This window comes from Bombina bombina, chromosome 12, assembly GCF_027579735.1.
Source record: "Bombina bombina isolate aBomBom1 chromosome 12, aBomBom1.pri, whole genome shotgun sequence".
NCBI lineage: Eukaryota > Metazoa > Chordata > Amphibia > Anura > Bombinatoridae > Bombina > Bombina bombina.
In genome coordinates this window covers 35,359,395-35,378,715 of record NC_069510.1, presented here as the reverse complement: position 1 = coordinate 35,378,715, position 19,321 = coordinate 35,359,395, and the positions used below count along the sequence as shown (strand labels likewise).

Sequence of the window (19,321 nt, the reverse complement as noted above, 5' to 3'; positions counted from 1 at the left end):
AGGGGGATGCCATTCAGCAGACCAGACTGGACAATTGTAACAACAGACGCCAGCCTTCTAGGTTGGGGTGCCGTCTGGAATTCTCTGAAGGCTCAGGGACAATGGAGTCATGAGGAGAGTCTCCTACCAATAAACATTCTGGAATTGAGAGCAGTTCTCAATGCCCTCCTGGCTTGGCCCCAGTTGACAACTCGGGAGTTCATCAGGTTTCAGTCGGACAACATCACGACTGTAGCTTACATCAACCATCAGGGAGGGACAAGAAGCTCCCTAGCAATGATGGAAGTATCAAAGATAATTCGCTGGGCAGAGTCTCACTCTTGCCACCTCTCAGCAATCCACATCCCGGGAGTGGAGAACTGGGAGGCGGATTTCTTAAGTCGTCAGACTTTTCATCCGGGGGAGTGGGAACTTCATCCGGAGGTCTTTGCCCAAATACTTTGGCGTTGGGGCAAACCAGAGATAGATCTCATGGCGTCTCGACAGAACGCCAAGCTTCCTCGCTACGGGTCCAGATCCAGGGATCCGGGAGCAGTCCTAATAGATGCACTGACAGCACCTTGGGACTTCAGGATGGCTTATGTGTTTCCACCTTTCCCGATGCTTCCTCGATTGATTGCCAGAATCAAACAGGAGAGAGCATCAGTGATTCTGATAGCACCTGCATGGCCAGGACTTGGTATGCAGACCTGGTGGACATGTCATCCTGTCCACCTTGGTCTCTACCTCTGAAACAGGACCTTCTGATACAGGGTCCTTTCAAACATCAAAATCTAACTTCTCTGAAGCTGACTGCTTGGAAATTGAACGTTTGATTTTATCAAAACGTGGGTTTTCTGAGTCAGTTATTGACACCTTAATACAGGCTAGGAAGCCTGTTACCAGAAAGATTTACCATAAAATATGGCGTAAATACCTATACTGGTGTGAATCCAAAGGTTACTCTTGGAGTAAGGTTAGGATTCCTAGGATATTGTCTTTTCTACAAGAAGGTTTAGAAAAGGGTTTATCTGCTAGTTCATTAAAGGGACAGATCTCAGCTCTGTCTATTCTGTTACACAAACGTCTGTCAGAAGTGCCAGACGTTCAGGCTTTTTGTCAGGCTTTAGCGAGGATTAAGCCTGTGTTTAAGACTGTTGCTCCACCATGGAGTTTAAATCTTGTTCTAAACGTTTTACAGGGTGTTCCGTTTGAACCCCTCCATTCCATTGATATAAAGTTGTTATCTTGGAAAGTTCTATTTTTAATGGCTATTTCCTCGGCTCGAAGAGTCTCTGAGTTATCAGCCTTACATTGTGATTCTCCTTATTTGATTTTTCATTCGGATAAGGTAGTTCTGCGTACTAAACCTGGGTTCTTACCCAAGGTAGTCACTAACAGGAATATCAATCAAGAGATTGTTGTTCCTTCTTTGTGTCCAAATCCTTCTTCAAAGAAGGAACGCTTACTACATAATCTGGACGTAGTTCGTGCCCTAAAATTTTACTTACAGGCAACTAAGGAATTTCGACAAACGTCTTCTCTGTTTGTCGTGTACTCTGGACAGAGGAGAGGTCAAAAGGCTTCGGCAACCTCTCTTTCTTTTTGGCTTCGTAGTATAATACGTTTAGCTTATGAGACTGCTGGACAGCAGCCTCCTGAAAGAATTACAGCCCATTCTACTAGAGCTGTGGCTTCCACTTGGGCCTTCAAGAATGAGGCCTCTGTTGAACAGATTTGCAAGGCTGCAACTTGGTCTTCACTTCATACTTTTTCCAAATTTTACAAATTTGACACATTTGCTTCCTCGGAGGCTATTTTTTGGAGAAAGGTTCTTCAGGCAGTGGTTCCTTCTGTATAAAAGAGCCTGCCTATCCCTCCCGTCATCCGTGTACTTTTGCTTTGGTATTGGTATCCCAGAAGTAATGATGACCCGTGGACTGATCACACTTAACAGAAGAAAACATAATTTATGCTTACCTGATAAATTCCTTTCTTCTGTAGTGTGATCAGTCCACGGCCCGCCCTGTTTTTAAGGCAGGTATTTATTTTTAAATTATACTCCAGTCACCACTACACCCTTGGTTCCTCCTTTCTCGTTTTTGTCCTTGGTCGAATGACTGGGGGTGACGTAGAGGGGAGGGGCTATATGCAACTCTGCTGGGTGAATCCTCTTGCACTTCCTGTTGGGGAGGAGTAATATCCCAGAAGTAATGATGACCCGTGGACTGATCACACTACAGAAGAAAGGAATTTATCAGGTAAGCATAAATTATGTTTTTGTTCAATAGGTTTAAGTTGCTCATTTTGTGTTAGAATTTCCTGATCTAATCTGGCTATTTCATCTTTGTCTGCTTCTATTAGGATTTCCATACATGTCTAAAAGCATAAGCTTAAGGTTTTTTCCCACCTTTCAATATGATCTGGTCTTTTTAACTCATATGTGGGAAACATTTTAATTCTTAAGCCTCTTGGTATTATATTCTATAGTTGGTATCTTTCAAAGAATTGCAAATTCCACCATCTTTTGGTGTGTTTGTATATAGTTTTATGTAATTGACAGAGTAAGTTGCTGATTTGCTCTTCACCAGCATCAGTAGGAATAGGTGTTGTTTTATTAAATAAAGAGTTAAATTCGGATTGTCTCTTTTGCTGTCTGGATAATAAATCTTGTTGAATATTCATGTTAAGGGGATCTTGGCTCCCAGAGATAGATCGGATAGCCTCGCAGTTAAACAACAAATTTCCCAGGTGCTTTGTAATGTCCAGGGATCCTCAGGCGGAGTTTGTGGATGCTCTAGTTAGTAGCTCCTTGGTCCTTTCATCTTGCCTATGTGCTTTATCCTCTGGTTCTTCTTTTCAGAGTAATTTCCAAGACTAGGCAAGATGAATCATCAGTAATTCTGAGTGTTGCAACTTTGCCTTGCAGGGTTTGGTATGCAGATCTGGTTCAGATGTGAATTTGTCTGCCTTGGCCTCTTCCATTTCAACAAGACCTCTTGTATCAAGGTCTGTTTTTTTTAATCGGGATCTTAAATCTCTAAGCATGATGGCTTGAAAATTGAATGGTTAGGTCTTAGATATAGAGGGTTTTCTGATTCTGTGATTAAGACTCTGATTCAGGCTCGTAACCCTGTTACAAGGAAATAAAAAAATAATTGAATGCTTACCAAGGGCTAGTTATAATTACAAATAGGTCTCCAACTATTAAATATTAGTGATGCAGGCGCTTAACATTTTAAGCCAAATATGTCCAAAAAGGCAAAAAATAGAAAACATACATCCTGTTTTCTAATACAGTAATAGACTAAAAGGGTGTCAAAATAGGTTGGAGCCTTTGGGGCATATTTATCAAGGTCTGGCGGACCTGATCCGACACTGCGGATCAGGTCCGCCAGACCTTGCTGAATACGGCGAGCATACGATCTTGTGAGCTGCTGGTGCAACGCCGCCCCCTGCAGACTCGCGGCCAACGGGCCACCAGCAGGGGGGTGTCAATCAACCCGATCGTACTCGATCGGGTTGATTTCCTGCGATGTCTGTCCGCCTGCTCAGAGCAGGCGGACAGGTTATGGAGCAGCGGTCTTTGTGACCGCTGCTTCATAATTGCTGTTTCTGGCAAGCCTGCAGGCTTGCCAGAAACACGGGGCATCAAGCTCCTTTTGGAGCTTGATAAATATGCCCCTTTGAGTATTGTATATCATAGAGAAACTGGAAACTCTGTAATTTACCCTATGTTTAGGTATGAACTGTATTGGTATACCACAGAGCCTGCTTGGGGTTTACTGTTGACATGAATGATCGTTATATGCTTTGAGAGTATAGATCGGGCTGGTCACTTATGTTATATTTTTGATAAAAAAGTTTTCTGTTCCCTTACTGTATTAGAAAACAGAATGTATGTTTTCTATTTTCTGTCTTCTTTCTACTCTTTCAGTTTTGTTTCCTAGAAGATTGCTAATCTTCCTGAGACTCATAGTTTTGTTTAAGCTTTGGTTCGTATTAAGCCGGTTAATAAGCCAATTTATCCACTTTGGAATCTTAATTTGATGTTGAAGGTTTTGCAGGCTCTTCAGTTTGAACCTAGGCATAAAGTGGATATCAAGCTTCTTACTTTGAAGGTTTTGTTTCTATTGGCTATTTCTTCTGCTAGAAGAGTTTCTGAAGTATCTGCTTTTTTTTGTGATTATCCTTATCTATTTTTTCATCAGAATAAGGCAGTTAAAGGAACTAAATTTGACTTTTTGCCTAAGGTTGTGTCATCAGACAATATTAATCGAGACATTGTTGTTCCTTTTTTGTGTCCTAATCCTAAGAATTCTTCAGAGAGACTTCTTCACAATTTGGATGTCGTTAAGGCCTTAAATTATTATGTTGATGCTACTAAGGATTTTAGACAAACTTCTAAATTCTTTTTGAAACACAGGTATTGCGGGACTCAATACTTTTCTATATAAATACAGACAGGGGGTATAAAACGATGAAACATACTTCTCCTTAAATTCCTCAGGAATCTGCAGCAGTTTTATAGTCCATAGACATTCTCCAATATAGACTTTGTCATTTAATATAGTGTAGTCTCTTAGCCAGTTCAAAACACAGCTTCAGTGGATGTTCGATATACAAATAGGCATATCAGTACTCACCCCCGCATCTCTGGCGGTCGCCTTCTGTATCCGCACTCTCACGGCTCTAATCGTCTCTCAACTGGAGCGGGGCCCCCCTTTTAGGAGCAAAAGTACTTACTTGGTGGTAAACGTAAAGCCTCAATCTTCTATCCACCTTCACATCTAGCGAATGCTGCTCGGTTTTGTTGTTACTGCTTGGCTCTGCTTCACTTGCTTCGCTCGGCTGAAACAAAGAGCTCCTCCTGAATGAATTGATAGACGCTACTATACCCCTCCTGTGTCGTCACGATCTGCTAGCTCTGGATCCAGTTTGCAAAACTCCTCCAAGTTTGCAGCAAAATCCTTAGAAATGAAAATCATAGATCCAGGCTTCCAAGATAGACAAATATTCTTTTATAAGATGAAAATCAACATATGGACATGTATAAAACAGCTTGGTCTTACGCGTTTCGGCTTACAATTGTGCCGTAATCATAGACCATACCTACAAACTTTCACCTGCGGCTTAAATGGCCAGGTAATTACACACTCCCACCTGGTTTTTACTTAACTCTCCTCCCACAGACTATGAAACCTTTACAATACATTTATTTCCTACTAAGATCGATTGTAGCAATTCAACTTTAAACTGCCATCATTTATCTTTTATACAATCCTTATCTTCAAAGGTATATATAATGCTTTACCAAATAGCTAAGATACACCCATTTCCACTTTAGTTGTTATGTGTTATTCAGCTTAGCCAATAGATTTGTATAAAGCGCTTACGGTTATATATTATACAACTTAGAAACTGCAATTTTGTGTATTATACGCTAGACATTGCTTAACATCCTTAAAGTGTTCTCTATTTATGGCAAAATACTTTATACTTGTGTATTGGGTGTAACATATCTAGCATTATGTTATGCTAGCAAAATATATAAAAGGGATTACAAAGAATGAAACAGAGATATAGTAGAAAAAAAGGGGGAAATGGTTCAATGATATTACAACTCCCATTAGCATATACCAATTTCTCTTTGCTTGCATCATTTGTCCTCTGATAATGCCCTTAACTATATGTTTAGGGTGATTACTGCTAGCATGTAGGGCTTCCTATAGGCTTCCTATTTAGATCTGTTTTAACCGTGCTAATGGTTATGTCTGCACTTAGAACTAAGTCTAAATAGTTTATTTGATTTTTATTCCATTCTGAAGTAAACTACATACCCAGTTTGTTTCTAAGAAAGGATATAAGAAAACAGATCTATATAGGAAGCCTATAGCAGGCAATTCCCTGCTACATGCTAGCAGTAATCACCCAAAGGACAAATCAAAGGACAAATTATGCGAGCAAAGAGAAATTGTTCACAAAAGGAAGGGTTTGATAAAGCCAAAAATGAACTAACAGAAAGGATGGTTGAAAGAGGATATAGTCGAAATCAAATCAATAGTATAATAGTATATAGTATAAGTGGATGTCATAGAGAGGAATGAACTCTTACAAAATAAACGTAAGGGGGATATAAAAGACTCCAGACCATTATTTATCACGCAATATTCTAATCAATACACTGCAATCTGTGGTATGATCAAAAGATACTTCCTATGATGTATGGGGATGAGACCCTTAAAGCTGCAGTAGAACAGGGCTGCAAGTTTGTGTATAAGAGAAGTAAAACAATTGGTAACATTTTATCACCCAGTGAATTAAAAAAGAAAGATAAAGATCAAGGCAGTGCCTGGTTACAAACAAATGGCACCTACCGGTGTGGGAATAGAAGGTGTAGAGCTTGTGGGTTCATAAAAGTGATTAAAAAGTTTAAATCTTATATTACAGGAAAGGAATTTGATGTAAAAGGGTGTATATAATGCTCCACTGAATATGTGCTACATCTAATCGAATGTAAAGAGCAATATATTGGAATGACCACTAGAGGCGTAAGGACACGTATACATGAGCATTTGACATATATTGAGAAAAGTATACCCTGTTCAGCCCTAGCTAAACATTTTATAGAGGAACATAATCAGGATCTGAAACTCTTTAGCTGGAGTGCTATAGAACTTGTTAGAAAACCACATAGAGGAGGAGATAGGCTGAACCTCCTAAAAAAACAAGAGGCCTATTGGATTTTTAAGTTAAAGACAGAAGTACCCCAAGGGTTCAATTCTGAACATGATATCATAAATTGTTGGTTCTAGCAAGATATAGCTAGAATAAATTGTCATAACAGATATGGTTTCAAAAGAAATGTATAACGTGTTATATTTATTTCTAATATATCCTATGAAAGGTTGTCTGTATTTATACTTCTAGGGTGTTAAACAACGAAGAAAATAATGTGTGGTGATAACAATTATAGAGATATGGAATAGTGCAAATTAATATGGTATATGCTAATGGGAGTTGTAATTTCATTGAACAATTTCCTTTTTTTTCTACCATATCTTTATGTTTTGATGTTAACTCTGTTTCATTCTTTGTAATCCCTTTTATATATTTTGCTAGCATAACATAATGCTAGATATGTTACACCCAATACACAAGTATAAAGTATTTTGCCATAAATAAAGAACACTTTAAGGATGTTAAGCAATGTCTAGCGTATAATACACAAAATTGCAATTTCTAAGTTAATATAATATATAACCGTAAGCGCTTTATACAAATCTATTGGCTAAGCTGAATAACACATAACAACTAAAGTGGAAATGGGTGTATCTTAGCTATTTCATAAAGCATTATATATACCTTAATTGCTACAATCGATCTTAGTAGGAAATAAATGTATTGTAAAGGTTTCATAGTCTGTGGGAGGAGAGTTGAGTAAAAACCAGGTGGGAGTGTGTAATTACCTGGCCATTTAAGCCGCAGGTGAAAGTTTGTAGGTATGGTCTATGATTACGGCAAGATTATAAGCCAAAACGCGTAAGACCAAATGGTTTTACACATGTCCATATGTTGATTTTCATCTTATAAAAGAATATTTGTTTATCTTGGAAGCCTGGATCTATAATTTTAACCTTATAAATTCTTTGTTCATTTTTCAGGTTCTAAGAGCGGGCAGAACGCTACTGCTATTTTCTTGGCTTTTTGGTTGAAACTTTTGATTCACCAAGCTCACTTGGAGGTGGGACAACCTCCACCTAAACATATTACTGCTCATTCTACCATGGGCAGTTACCACATCTTGGGCTTTTAAGAATGAGGCATCAGTTGACCTAATTTGCAAGGCATCTACTTGGTCTTCTCTGCATACTTTTACTAGATTTTACAATTTATATACATACAAGTAGAATGTAACAGGTCAGAAAACTGATCTGTAAACAAGCAGCACTCAGGGTTGCGCTGATCAAGGGGAGGGAAGTCTTTAGCAGCTGTTAAAAGACAAATACATCAGAGGGTAGTATATAACTCCCCAATAATGTAAGAGTTAAAAAATGTATACAAGGGTATGACAGCGCTTAAGAATTCCTCATCTCAAACAGTAAGCATTAATTAGAAGCTGGATGAATAAGTAGATGAATAAAATTAAATTAGAAATCAGTGATAAAATATAATTAAACAATCTTATAAATTATGAAGAAAAGCAAAATAGTGAATGTCCACTTGAATAATCTTTTGTGAGGTGAATCCCCTTACCAGAATTTACCTCAATCTAATGAGGTAAGTTGCCGCACTGAAAGGGGTACTCAGATGCTGATATAGGTAGGTCCGGAGTAGCAAAGGGTGCCTATAAGATCTCATCCACATTTTGGTAGGATCCCTGTGAGGAAGCAAAAATTAAAGCTATATACTCCAAGAGGTGGATGGCATATCTGACTATCCTGGGAGGAACTACTGGATGTGAATCACTCTCTACATACTCCAAAAGGTGGATGAGATCTTATAGGCACCCTTTGCTACTCCGGACCTACCTATATCAGCATCTGAGTACCCCTTTCAGTGTGGCAACTTACCTCATTAGATTGAGGTAAATTCCGGTAAGGGGATTCACCTCACAAAATATTATTCAAGTGGACATTCACTAATTTGTTTTTCTTCATAATTTATAAGACTGTTTAATTATATTTTATCAATGATTTCTAATTTAATTTTATTCATCTACTTATTCATCCAGCTTCTAATTAATGCTTACTGTTTAAGATGAGGAATTCTTAAGCACAGTCATACCCTTGTATACATATATAAAAAATATGAGGATTTTTAAGAAGTGAGCTTCTAATTTTTTAATTTTTGTGATAAAAATATGTTCTTTTATCCTGCCCTTATATTTCATTATTCCTGGAATTTACAGCTTGGGTATTTGTTCCCAGGAGTAATGGATCCTGGACTCTCACCACCTGTATGAAAGAAAACATAATTTATGCTTACCTGATTAATTAATTTGGTTTGTTTTTTTTGGTGTTGGTTTATTTTTTCTTTGCACATTTTTTTCCCCTGCAACTATTATTTTGCTCATCACTTTTTCCTACCTCTTTTGCTTGGCTATATACGTTAGACTGAGGTGCCAGTGACTGGGGAAGAGTTTTGTAGATCTCTTGGGGTTTGGGAATCTTTGCCTCCTCCTAGTGGCAGGGAAGAGTAATTCCCATGAGTAATGGAATGTGGACTCTCACCACCATGAAATAAATTAATTTAACAAGTATATCTATCAGAAAAAATAAAATAGTATTGAAAAAAGCTGTTAGTTTAATGATGCCAAAAATAATAAAATAGATTTTAAAAAGGCTGTTAGGTTATTGATGGGTTGTAATTAGCTTTCAGAAAAGCTTTTCTGCTACAGAGTGACAATCCGGCATGACGGAAAGCAAAAGTGCCACGAGCAGTGATCACATGACTATTACTGGTTCCTTCTGTTGCTATATATGCCCACTGCCCAGAAACATATATATTTAAATTTTAAAAAAAAATTTTTTTTCTGTAGTTATTTATTTTTTTATGCATTTATTTTGTAACATTTATAATTCCTGATTTATGTTATATATGATTATAAAATTACTTTATTCTCCCTTTAAAGGGGATATGAAACATAAATAGTATCCAATTTTAAGCACATTTCTAATTTACTCCTATTATCAATTTTTCTTCGTTTTCTTGATATCTTTATTTGAAAAACAGGAATGTAACGCTTAAGAGCCGGCCCATTTTTGGTTCAGCACCTGTGTAGTGCTTTCTGATTGGTGGCTAATAGGCCGGCTCCTAACCTTTCAAATAAAGATAGCAAGAGAACAAAAAAATGATAAGAGTAAATTAGATAGTTGCTTAAAATTGCCTGCTCTATCTGAATCATGAAAGAAAAAAACATAATTTATGTAAGAACTTACCTGATAAATTCATTCTTTTCATATTGGCAAGAGTCCATGAGCTAGTGACATATGGGATATACAATCCTACCAGGAGGGGCAAAGTTTCCCAAACCTCAAAATGCCTATAAATACACCCCTCACCACACCCACAATTCAGTTTAACGAATAGCCAAGCAGTGGGGTGATAAAGAAAGGAGTAGAAAGCATCAACAAAGGAAATTTGGAAATAATTGTGCTTTATACAAAAAATCATAACCACCATAAAAAGGGTGGGCCTCATGGACTCTTGCCAATATGAAAGAAATTAATTTATCAGGTAAGTTCTTACATAAATTATGTTTTCTTTCATGTAATTGGCAAGAGTCCATGAGCTAGTGACATATGGGATATCAATACCCAAGATGTGGAGTCTTCCACTCAAGAGTCACTAAAGAGGGAGGGAATAAAATAAAGACAGCCATATACCGCTGAAAAAATTAATCCACAACCCAAAAAAATAGTTTATTTTAATTTTTGAAAGAAAAAAACTTAAATCAGAAGCAGAAGAATCAAACTGAAACAGCTGCCTGAAGAACTTTTCTACCAAAAACTGCTTCCGAAGAAGCAAATACATAAAAACGGTAGAATTTAGTAAATGTATGCAAAGAGGACCAAGTGGCTGCTTTGCAAATCTGATCAACTGAAGCTTCATTCTTAAAAGCCCACGAAGTGGAGACTGATCTAGTAGAATGAGTTATAATTCTCTGAGGCGGGGCTTGACCCGACTCCAAATAAGCTTAATGAATCAAAAAGCTTTAACATAAAATTTCAAAGCTCTCACCACATCCAAAGAATGTAAGGATCTTTCCAAAGGATTCCTAGGATTAGGACACAAGGAAGAGAAAAAAATTTCTCTACTAATGTTGTTAGAATTCACAACCTGAGGTAAAAATTCAAATGAAGTCTGCAAAACCGCCTTATCCTGATGAAAAATCAGAAAGATTCACAAGAAAGAGCAGATAGCTCAGAAACTCTTCTAGCAGAAGAGATAGCCAGAAAGAACAACACTTTCCAAGAAAGTAGTTAAATGTCCAAATAATGCATAGGCTCAACTGGAGAAGCCTGTAAAGCCTTCAGAACCAAATTAAGACTCCAAGGAGGAGAAATTGATTTAATGACAGGCTTAATACGAACTAAAGCCTGTACAAAACAGTGTATATCAGGAAGTATAGCAATCTTTCTGTGAAATAAAACAGAAAGAGCGGAGATTTGTCCTTTCAAGGAACTTGCAGACAAAACCTTATCCAAACCATCCTGAAGAAACTGAAAAATTCTAGGAATTCTAAAAGAATGCCAGGAGAATTTATGAGAAGAACACCATGAAATGTAAGTCTTCCAAACTCTATAATAAATCTTCCTAGAGACTGATTTACGAGCTTGAAACATAGCATCAATCACTGAGTCAGAGAAACCTCTATGACTTAGTAATAAGCGTTCAATTTCCATACCTTCAAATTTAATGATTTGAGATCCTGATGGAAAAAAGGACCTTGAGATAGTAGGTCTGGCCATAACGGAAGTGGCCAAGGCGGGCAACTGGACATCCGAACCAGTTCCGCATACCAAAACCTGTGGGGCCATGCTGGCGCTACCAGCAACACAAATGATTGTTCCATGATGATTTTTGGAAATCACTCTTGGAAGGAGAACTAGAGGCAGGAAGATATAAGCAGGATGAAAACACCAAGAAAGTATCAGCGCATCCACTGCTTCCGCCTGAACATCCCTGGACCTGGATAGGTATGTGGGAAGTTTCTTGTTTAGATGAGAGGCCATGAGATCTATCTCTGGAAGACCCCATATCTGAACAATCTGAGAAAAAACATCTGGATGGAGAGACCACTCCCCTGGATGTAAAGTCTGGCGGCTGAGATAATCCGCTTCCCAAATGTCTACACCTGGGATATGCACCGCAGAGATTAGACAGGAGCTGGATTCCGCCCAAACAAGTATTCGAGATACTTCTTCATAGCGTGGGGACTGTGAGTCCCACTCCAATGATTGACATATGCCACTGATGTGAAAATGTCTGTCTGAAAACAAATGAACGTTTCTCTCTTTAACAGAGGCCAAAACTGAAGAGCTCTGAGAATTGCACAGAGTTCTAAAATATTTATTGGAAATTTTGCCTCTTGAAATTTCCAAACCCCTTGTGCTGTCAGAGATCCTCAAACAGCTCCCCAACCTGAAAGACTCGCATCTGTTGTGATCACAGTCCAGGTTGGACGAACAAAAGAAGCCCCTTGAACTAAACGATGGTGATCTATCCACCATGTCAGAGAGTGTCGTACATTGGGATTTAAGGATATTAATTGTGATATCTTTGTATAATCCCTGCACCATTGATTCAGCATACAAAGCTGAAGAGGTCTCATGTGAAAACGAGCAAAGGGGATTGCATCCAATGCTGCAGTCATGAGACCTAAAACTTCCATGCACATAGCCACTGAAGGGAATGACTGAGACAGAAGGTGCCGGCAGGCTGCAACCAATTTTAAACGTCTCTTGTCTGTTAGAGACAGAGTCATGGACACTGAATCTATCTGGAAGCCTAAAAAGGTGACCCTTGTCTGAGGAATCAAGAAACTTTTTGGCAAATTGATCCTCCAACCATGTTTCCGAAGAAACAACACTATTGAATCGTGTGAGATTCTGCAGTACGTAAAGACTGAGCTAGTACCAAGATAACGTCCAAATAAGGAAACACCGGAATACCCTGTTCTCTGATTACAGAGAGTAGGACACCCAGAACCCTTGAAAATATTCTTGAAGCGGTTGCTAGGCCAAATGGAAGAGCAACAAATTGGTAATGCTTGTCTAGAAAAGAGAATCTCAGAAACTGATAATGTTCTGGATGAATCGGAATATGAAGGTATGCATCCTGCAAGTCTATTGTGGACATATAATGTCCTCGCTGAACAAAAGGCAGAATAGTCCTTATAGTCACCAACTTGAAAGTTGGTACTCTTACATAACGATTCAAAATTTTCAGATCCAAAACTGGTCTGAATAAATTTTCCTTCTTTGGGACAATGAAATAGATTTGAATAAAACCCCAAACCTTGTTCCAGAAGAGGAACTGGCATGATTACCCCTGAAGACTCCAGGTCTGAAACATACTTCAGGAAAGCCTGAGCTTTTACTGGATCTACTGGGATACGTGAGAGAAAAAATCTTCTCACAGGAGGTCTTACTCTGAATCCTATTCGATAGCCTAGAGAGACAATGCTCTGAATCCATTGATTTTTAACAGAATTTATCCAAATATCCTTGAAAAACCTTAATCTGCCCCCTACCAGCTGAGCTGGAATGAGGACCGCACCTTCATGCAGACTTAGGGGCTGACTTTGGTTTCCTAAAAGGCTTGGATTTATTCCAATTTGAGGAAGGCTTCCAATTGGAGGCAGATTCCTTGGGGGGAGGATTGAGTTTTTGTTCCTTATTCTGAAGAAAGGAACGAAAACGGTTAGAAGCCTTAGATTTACCCTTAGGTTTTTTATCCTGAGGCAGAAAAAACTCCCTTTCCCCCAGTAACAGTTGAAATAATAGAATCCAACTGAGAATCAAATAAATTATTACCTTGGAAAGAAAGAGATAGTAATCTAGATTTAGATGTCATATCAGCATTCCAAGATTTAAGCCACAAAGCTCTTCTAGCTAATATAGCTAAAGACATGGATCTAACATCACAAATAAAATGATTAGCATGTTGCAGTAAGCGAATAATGCTAGATATGTCAGAATCCAATTCATGTTGCGCTAAATTCTCCAACCAGAAAGTTGATGCCACCGCAACGTCAGCCAAAGAAATTGCAGGTCTGAGAAGATGACTTGAATATAAATAGGTCTTCCTTAGATAAGATTCAAGCTTCTTATCTAAAGGATCCTTAAAGGAAGTACTATCTTCCATAGGAATAGTGGTACGTTTAGCAAGAGTAGAAATAGCCCCATCAACTTTGGGGATCTTTTCCCAAAACTCTATAGATTTTGCTGGCAAAGGATACAATTTTTAAACCTTGAAGAAGGAATAAAAAGAAGTACCTGTCTTATTCCATTCCTTAGAAATCATATCAGAAATAGCCTCAGGAATAGGAAAAACCCCTGGAGAAACCACAGGAGGTTTAAAAACAGCATTAAAACGTTTATTAGACTGAACGTCAAGAGGACTGGTTACCTCAATATCCAAAGTAATTAACACTTCATTTAATAAAGAACGCATGTACTCAATTTAAAATAAATAAGTAGATTTGTCAGTGTCAATGTCTGAGGAGGATCTACTGAATAAGATAGATCCTTATCAGAAGAGGATAAATTATCATATTGTTGGTCATTTGAAATTTCATCAACTAAATGAGAAGTTTTAAAAAGACCTATTACATTTATTTGAAGGTGAAAATGCAGACAAAGCCTTCAGAATAGAATCAGAAATAAATTCTTTAAAATTTACAGGTATATTATGCACATTAGAAGTTGAAGGAACTGCAACTGGCAATGTACTATTACTGATGGACACATTATCTGCATGTAAAAGTTTATCAAAACAACTATTACAAATGACATTCAGCGATATAATTTCTACAATTTTATAACTAATGACTTAGCTTTGGTAGAACCGATGTCAGGCAGTAATGTTCCAGCAGAAGCTTCTGAGGCAGGATCAAAGTAAGACATCTTGCAAAATGTAAGAGAAAAAACAACATATAAAGCAAAATTATCTATTTCCTTATATGACAGTTTCAGGAATGGGAAAAATGCAAATAGCATAGCCCTCTGATATTGAAAAAATCAAGAGGCAAACATCAATGGGGTATTGAAATAATGAAAAATAACCGGAAATGACACACTCGCGTCACTAATGACGCAACCGCGTGAAAGGTCTCGGCGTCAAGTATGACGCCAGAAATGACGAACTTGCGTCATAGACGTACTCTTTCGCGCCAAAAAAATCTTCGCGCCAAAACTGACGCAATAAAGTTAAGCATTTGTCGCACCCGCGGGCCTAATACCGCCCGCAATTTGTAAGAAGTAGTCAATTGAAAAAAAAAGACTAAACCCCAGGTAAGAAATAAATTTCATTTAAAAAATGTTTATATTTCCCAAATATGAAACTGACAGTCTGCAGAAGGAAATACATGAACCTGACTCATGGCAAATATAAGTACAATACATGTATTTAGAACTTTATATAAATGCATAAAGTGCCAAACCATAGCTGAGGTGTCTTAAGTAATAAAAAACATACTTACCAAAAGACACCCATCCACATATAGCAGATAGCCAAACCAGTACTGAAACAGTTATCAGTAGAGGTAATGGTATATAAGAGTATATCGTCGATCTGAAAAGGGAGGTAGGAGATGAATCTCTACGACCGATAACAGAGAACCCATGAAATAGACCCCCGTTAGGGAAATCATCGTATTCAATAAGTGATACTCCCTTCACGTCCCTCTGACATTCGCTGTACTCTGAGAGGAATCAGGCTTCAACAATGCTGAGAAGCGCATATCAACGTAGAAATCTTAGCACAAACTTACTTCACCACCTCCATAGGAGGCAAAGTTTGTAAAACTGAATTGTGGGTGTGGTGAGGGGTATATTTATAGGCATTTTGAGGTTTGGGAAACTTTGCCCCTCCTGGTAGGATTGTATATCCCATATGTCACTAGCTCATGGGCTCTTGCCAATTACATGAAAGAAAATTGGTTTAATATCCCTTTAACCCATTCAGTATCATGTAATGTCAATATATGCTCACATTTTGTTAATGTGCAAATGATAGACAAATATTTATATGTTTCTATTATATTTCTGATCTATTTTATAGCTTCAGCGTGTGACTTGGACACTATTTTGAAATTTATATGAAACTAGGAAGTGGTCATGTTTGTTGCAATGTAAATGGAACATTCTTCAAAGTGGCAGCCAGATAAGAAACATTGTGCTAAAAACCTGGATGTGCTTTGCGAAAATGGTAAAAATTGGTTTTCAACAAGGTTTTTTTCCATTGATCTTGTGTGAAAACTGATGCAGAGAGTTCTTTAAGGATTGGAATACAGTCTTATGAGGGGCTGAAATATCTGACAAGTTAAAGGCACAGTAAACCTATATTTTGCTTTACCATCAAATTTACTCACCTTTAAAGGGACGAGACCCAATTTTTTTCTGTAATGATTCAAAGGCCCATAGTTATCAAGGTCTGTCAGACCTGATCCGACAGTGCGGATCAGGTCCGCCAGACCTCGCTGAATACGGCGAGCAATACGTTCGCCGTATTCAGCATTGCACCAGCAGCTCACAAGAGCTGCTGGTGCAACGCAGCCCCCTGCAGACTCGCGGCCAATCGTCCGCCAGCAGGGAGGTGTCAATCAACCCGATCGTACTCGATCGGGTTGATTTCCGGCGATGTCTGTCCGCCTTCTCAGAGCAGGCGGACAGGTTATGGAGCAGCGGTCTTTGTCACCACTGCTTCATAACTGCTGTTTCTGGTGAGTCTGCAGGCTCGCCAGAAACACGGGGCATCAAGCTCCATTCGGAGCTTGATACATATGCCCCAAAGTATACCATTTTTTAAAAATTTCCAAATTACTTACTTGAACAAATTTGCCTTCTACGTTTTGTATCCTTTGTTAAAGGAGCAGCAATGCACTATTGGGAGCTAGCTAAGTCATCAATGACAAGAGGTGTGTATGTACAACCACCAACCAGCAGCAGACAGTACATTGCTACTCTTCAGTCTATCTAGGTAGGATTTTTAACAAAGGATATAAAGAGAATTAAGCAAATTAGATAATAGAACTCAATTGGAAATTTGTTTAAAATTGTCCACCTTTTTCACTGGTCAATCTAAAATTGTACTGGCCACACCATCGACTAGAAGCCCCTGCTTCCCTGATAATGCAGAAATGTGACAGTGAAGATGAGTCATATTGCAGTTAGGGTTGCTTTGTGTCCAGGAATGACCCAGACTATTTGTGTGTCCTGGTTTGATGCAAACGTCCGGGTCTGGTGGGAAATGTAATGGAAACATTGGCTGCCTAGTGGTTCTGTCCTAGTACTGTTCTTACTGAGTGCTCCTACACAATGCTTAGCTGTGGCATGAGAGTGTGTGTCTTTGTGTTTGTCAGTGTTTTTGTGTGTGTCTGTGTGTGAAAGAGTGAGTGCCTTTGTGTGTGTGTGTGTGAGACAGAGAATGTGTGTGAGTGTGTATGTGTTAGTGTGTGAGAGAGAGTTTGTGTTAGAGAGAGTATTAGTGTGAGAGAGTGTGAGCGTGAATGTGTGAAAATGTGAGTGTGTGTGATAGCGTGAATATCTATGTGAGAGTTTGGGTTAGATTTACTAAATGTTGAGCGGACATGATTCGCTATAGCAAATCATGTCAGCTCGACATCGCTAAAAGCCAACAGCATAAACTATCAGTATTTATCATTTCACAAGCATTTCTAGTGAAATGTTTATGCAGGGTCTGTCAATCATCCCAATCAGATAGGTATGATTTCAAACCACCACCTAAAAGGTGGAAGACAGGTTAAAGAGCAACGGTCTTAAACTTGACACGCATAAAATATTTAATTGTTGCAAGTGAAACGTTATTTCAATGCACATTCATTATTTATTTTGTAGCCTTTCATTGTAAAATACATCTAAAAAAATGTGTTTGTTTCAATTTCTCTCAGGGAAGCTTGGGTGAATACTTTTAAGCAATTTATATGAGCTTTTGTTTACTTTTCCCTCACTCCCTAAGCTTCAATATTATCATATGCTTTTAAAAGGTGGGTTATCAGTTTTACATCAATAATCATCCTTTGCAATAGTAACCAAGCTGAATCAGTGCTAAACCACCTTAAGGGACCCCAGTATACGCATGTGCAAACAGAGTTTGTGCTATATCTGAATATTAGTTTGTGATTGGTTAGCAAGGGTTTTATTGTTATGGGGGACAGGGAAATCAGTGAAAAAAAATAAACATAAAACAATATACTGAAAAAATAAAGCTGCAGTTTTCAATGCCACATTATTCTTATATATGAAGGTTTATAATCATGTAGTTTACGATTTGTGTTTGGGGGGTGTCCCTTTAACCTTAAGGTTGCATTAATTTAGATATTCACTATGAAAAGACTGCACATGCCTAACTTTCATGATTCAGCTAGCACGTGCAATGTTATTCATTTTGTGCTCAAGTCACTTGCACTCTCCTGAGTCACTATCTGTGGTCATGATTACTTCTGCATCTGGTATGAACATTTCAATTTCGCTTGCATATTGTCTGATGTGGTTGATGCTTTGAGTACTGATTTACAAACTATCCGCATCAGAGAGTGGTACAGAATACGCTACATTCATGTACATAATTGGCCTCAGCAGAGGTGATAAAATACTGCAAAATAATACATTTTCTAAAAAAATAAAAGTTTAATCATGCCCCCCTCTAACTTTCATAACTACCCTAACCTCAATCTCCTCCAATGTATTAAACCCATCTTCCCTAATCCCCCCGTCACAGTTGTCACTCTCACCCACACACACCCCATGAAAAACTCCACCAACCCAGCACAGTATCCCCACTGGGGACCAACATTCATTTATGTTGGTCGCCCTCAATTGTATATGTGGAAGCCACATCAGAAGAGAGTGCATGAAAGAGACTTTAGGAAGTGTACAGCGACTTCATGATATGTTTGTGAAGGTTATAGAGGGTAGGGAGTGTTGATAAAAGAATAAAGAACCATAGCTAATGTCCAGTTCATGGGCATCATTATCTTGTTTTTTGTACCCTGACATGCGCCTGTGTCATATCCTCTCTCCACAAGGTCCTGCTCATCTCATGACTTATCTCATTGCAGGCCTGCAATCTTCTGAGTGTGAAGCAGTTTCTCCTGCAGTTGCAGAGCCAACCAGGAGCTAAAGAAAGACTCCGGGGACTTACGCGGCTACTGAAGACATTAGGAAGGAGAGACGTTGTTGAATCCATGCACGAACAGAGGAATTTGCTTCATTTTCTTGGTAGGATAAAATCAGCCATTGTATGTGTCAAAATACAAACAAAATCATCACATCCTGACTACATATCATGATTTAAATAGTCTCACTAAAACCTTTTTTAGAATATTAATCTTTCTTCCTACCAAATTTTAGCCATAAAAATTAGGCCTTGCCTCTGCTGTGAATGAGATCTTCTAGTACTTTAGCTGTTGTTAGCTATGACCTTAGTAAGAGGCATAACACCCCCTATATACAGTGGAGACATTAAATACATTTTTTCTCTTACAACCAAAATGGGACATTTTAAGACTGCTGGCTTCTTTGGTTTGTGGATGTCAAAGTAATAAAAAAGGGGAGTGGCAGACAATAGGTCATATTGAAGAGTTAATTGATTT

At 38.3% G+C, this 19,321-nt stretch overlaps 1 protein-coding gene across 1 annotated transcript in view; it reads left to right on the top strand.

Moving 5' to 3' along the window:
- The window catches only part of LOC128642803 (uncharacterized), a 152,834-nt gene that overhangs the window by 96,001 nt on the left and 37,512 nt on the right, over positions 1-19,321 (top strand). Inside the window, exon 5 of the mRNA XM_053695616.1 lies at positions 18,788-18,947. Coding sequence (XP_053551591.1) covers positions 18,788-18,947 — 160 coding nt within the window. The remainder of the gene's footprint in view (positions 1-18,787; positions 18,948-19,321) is intronic.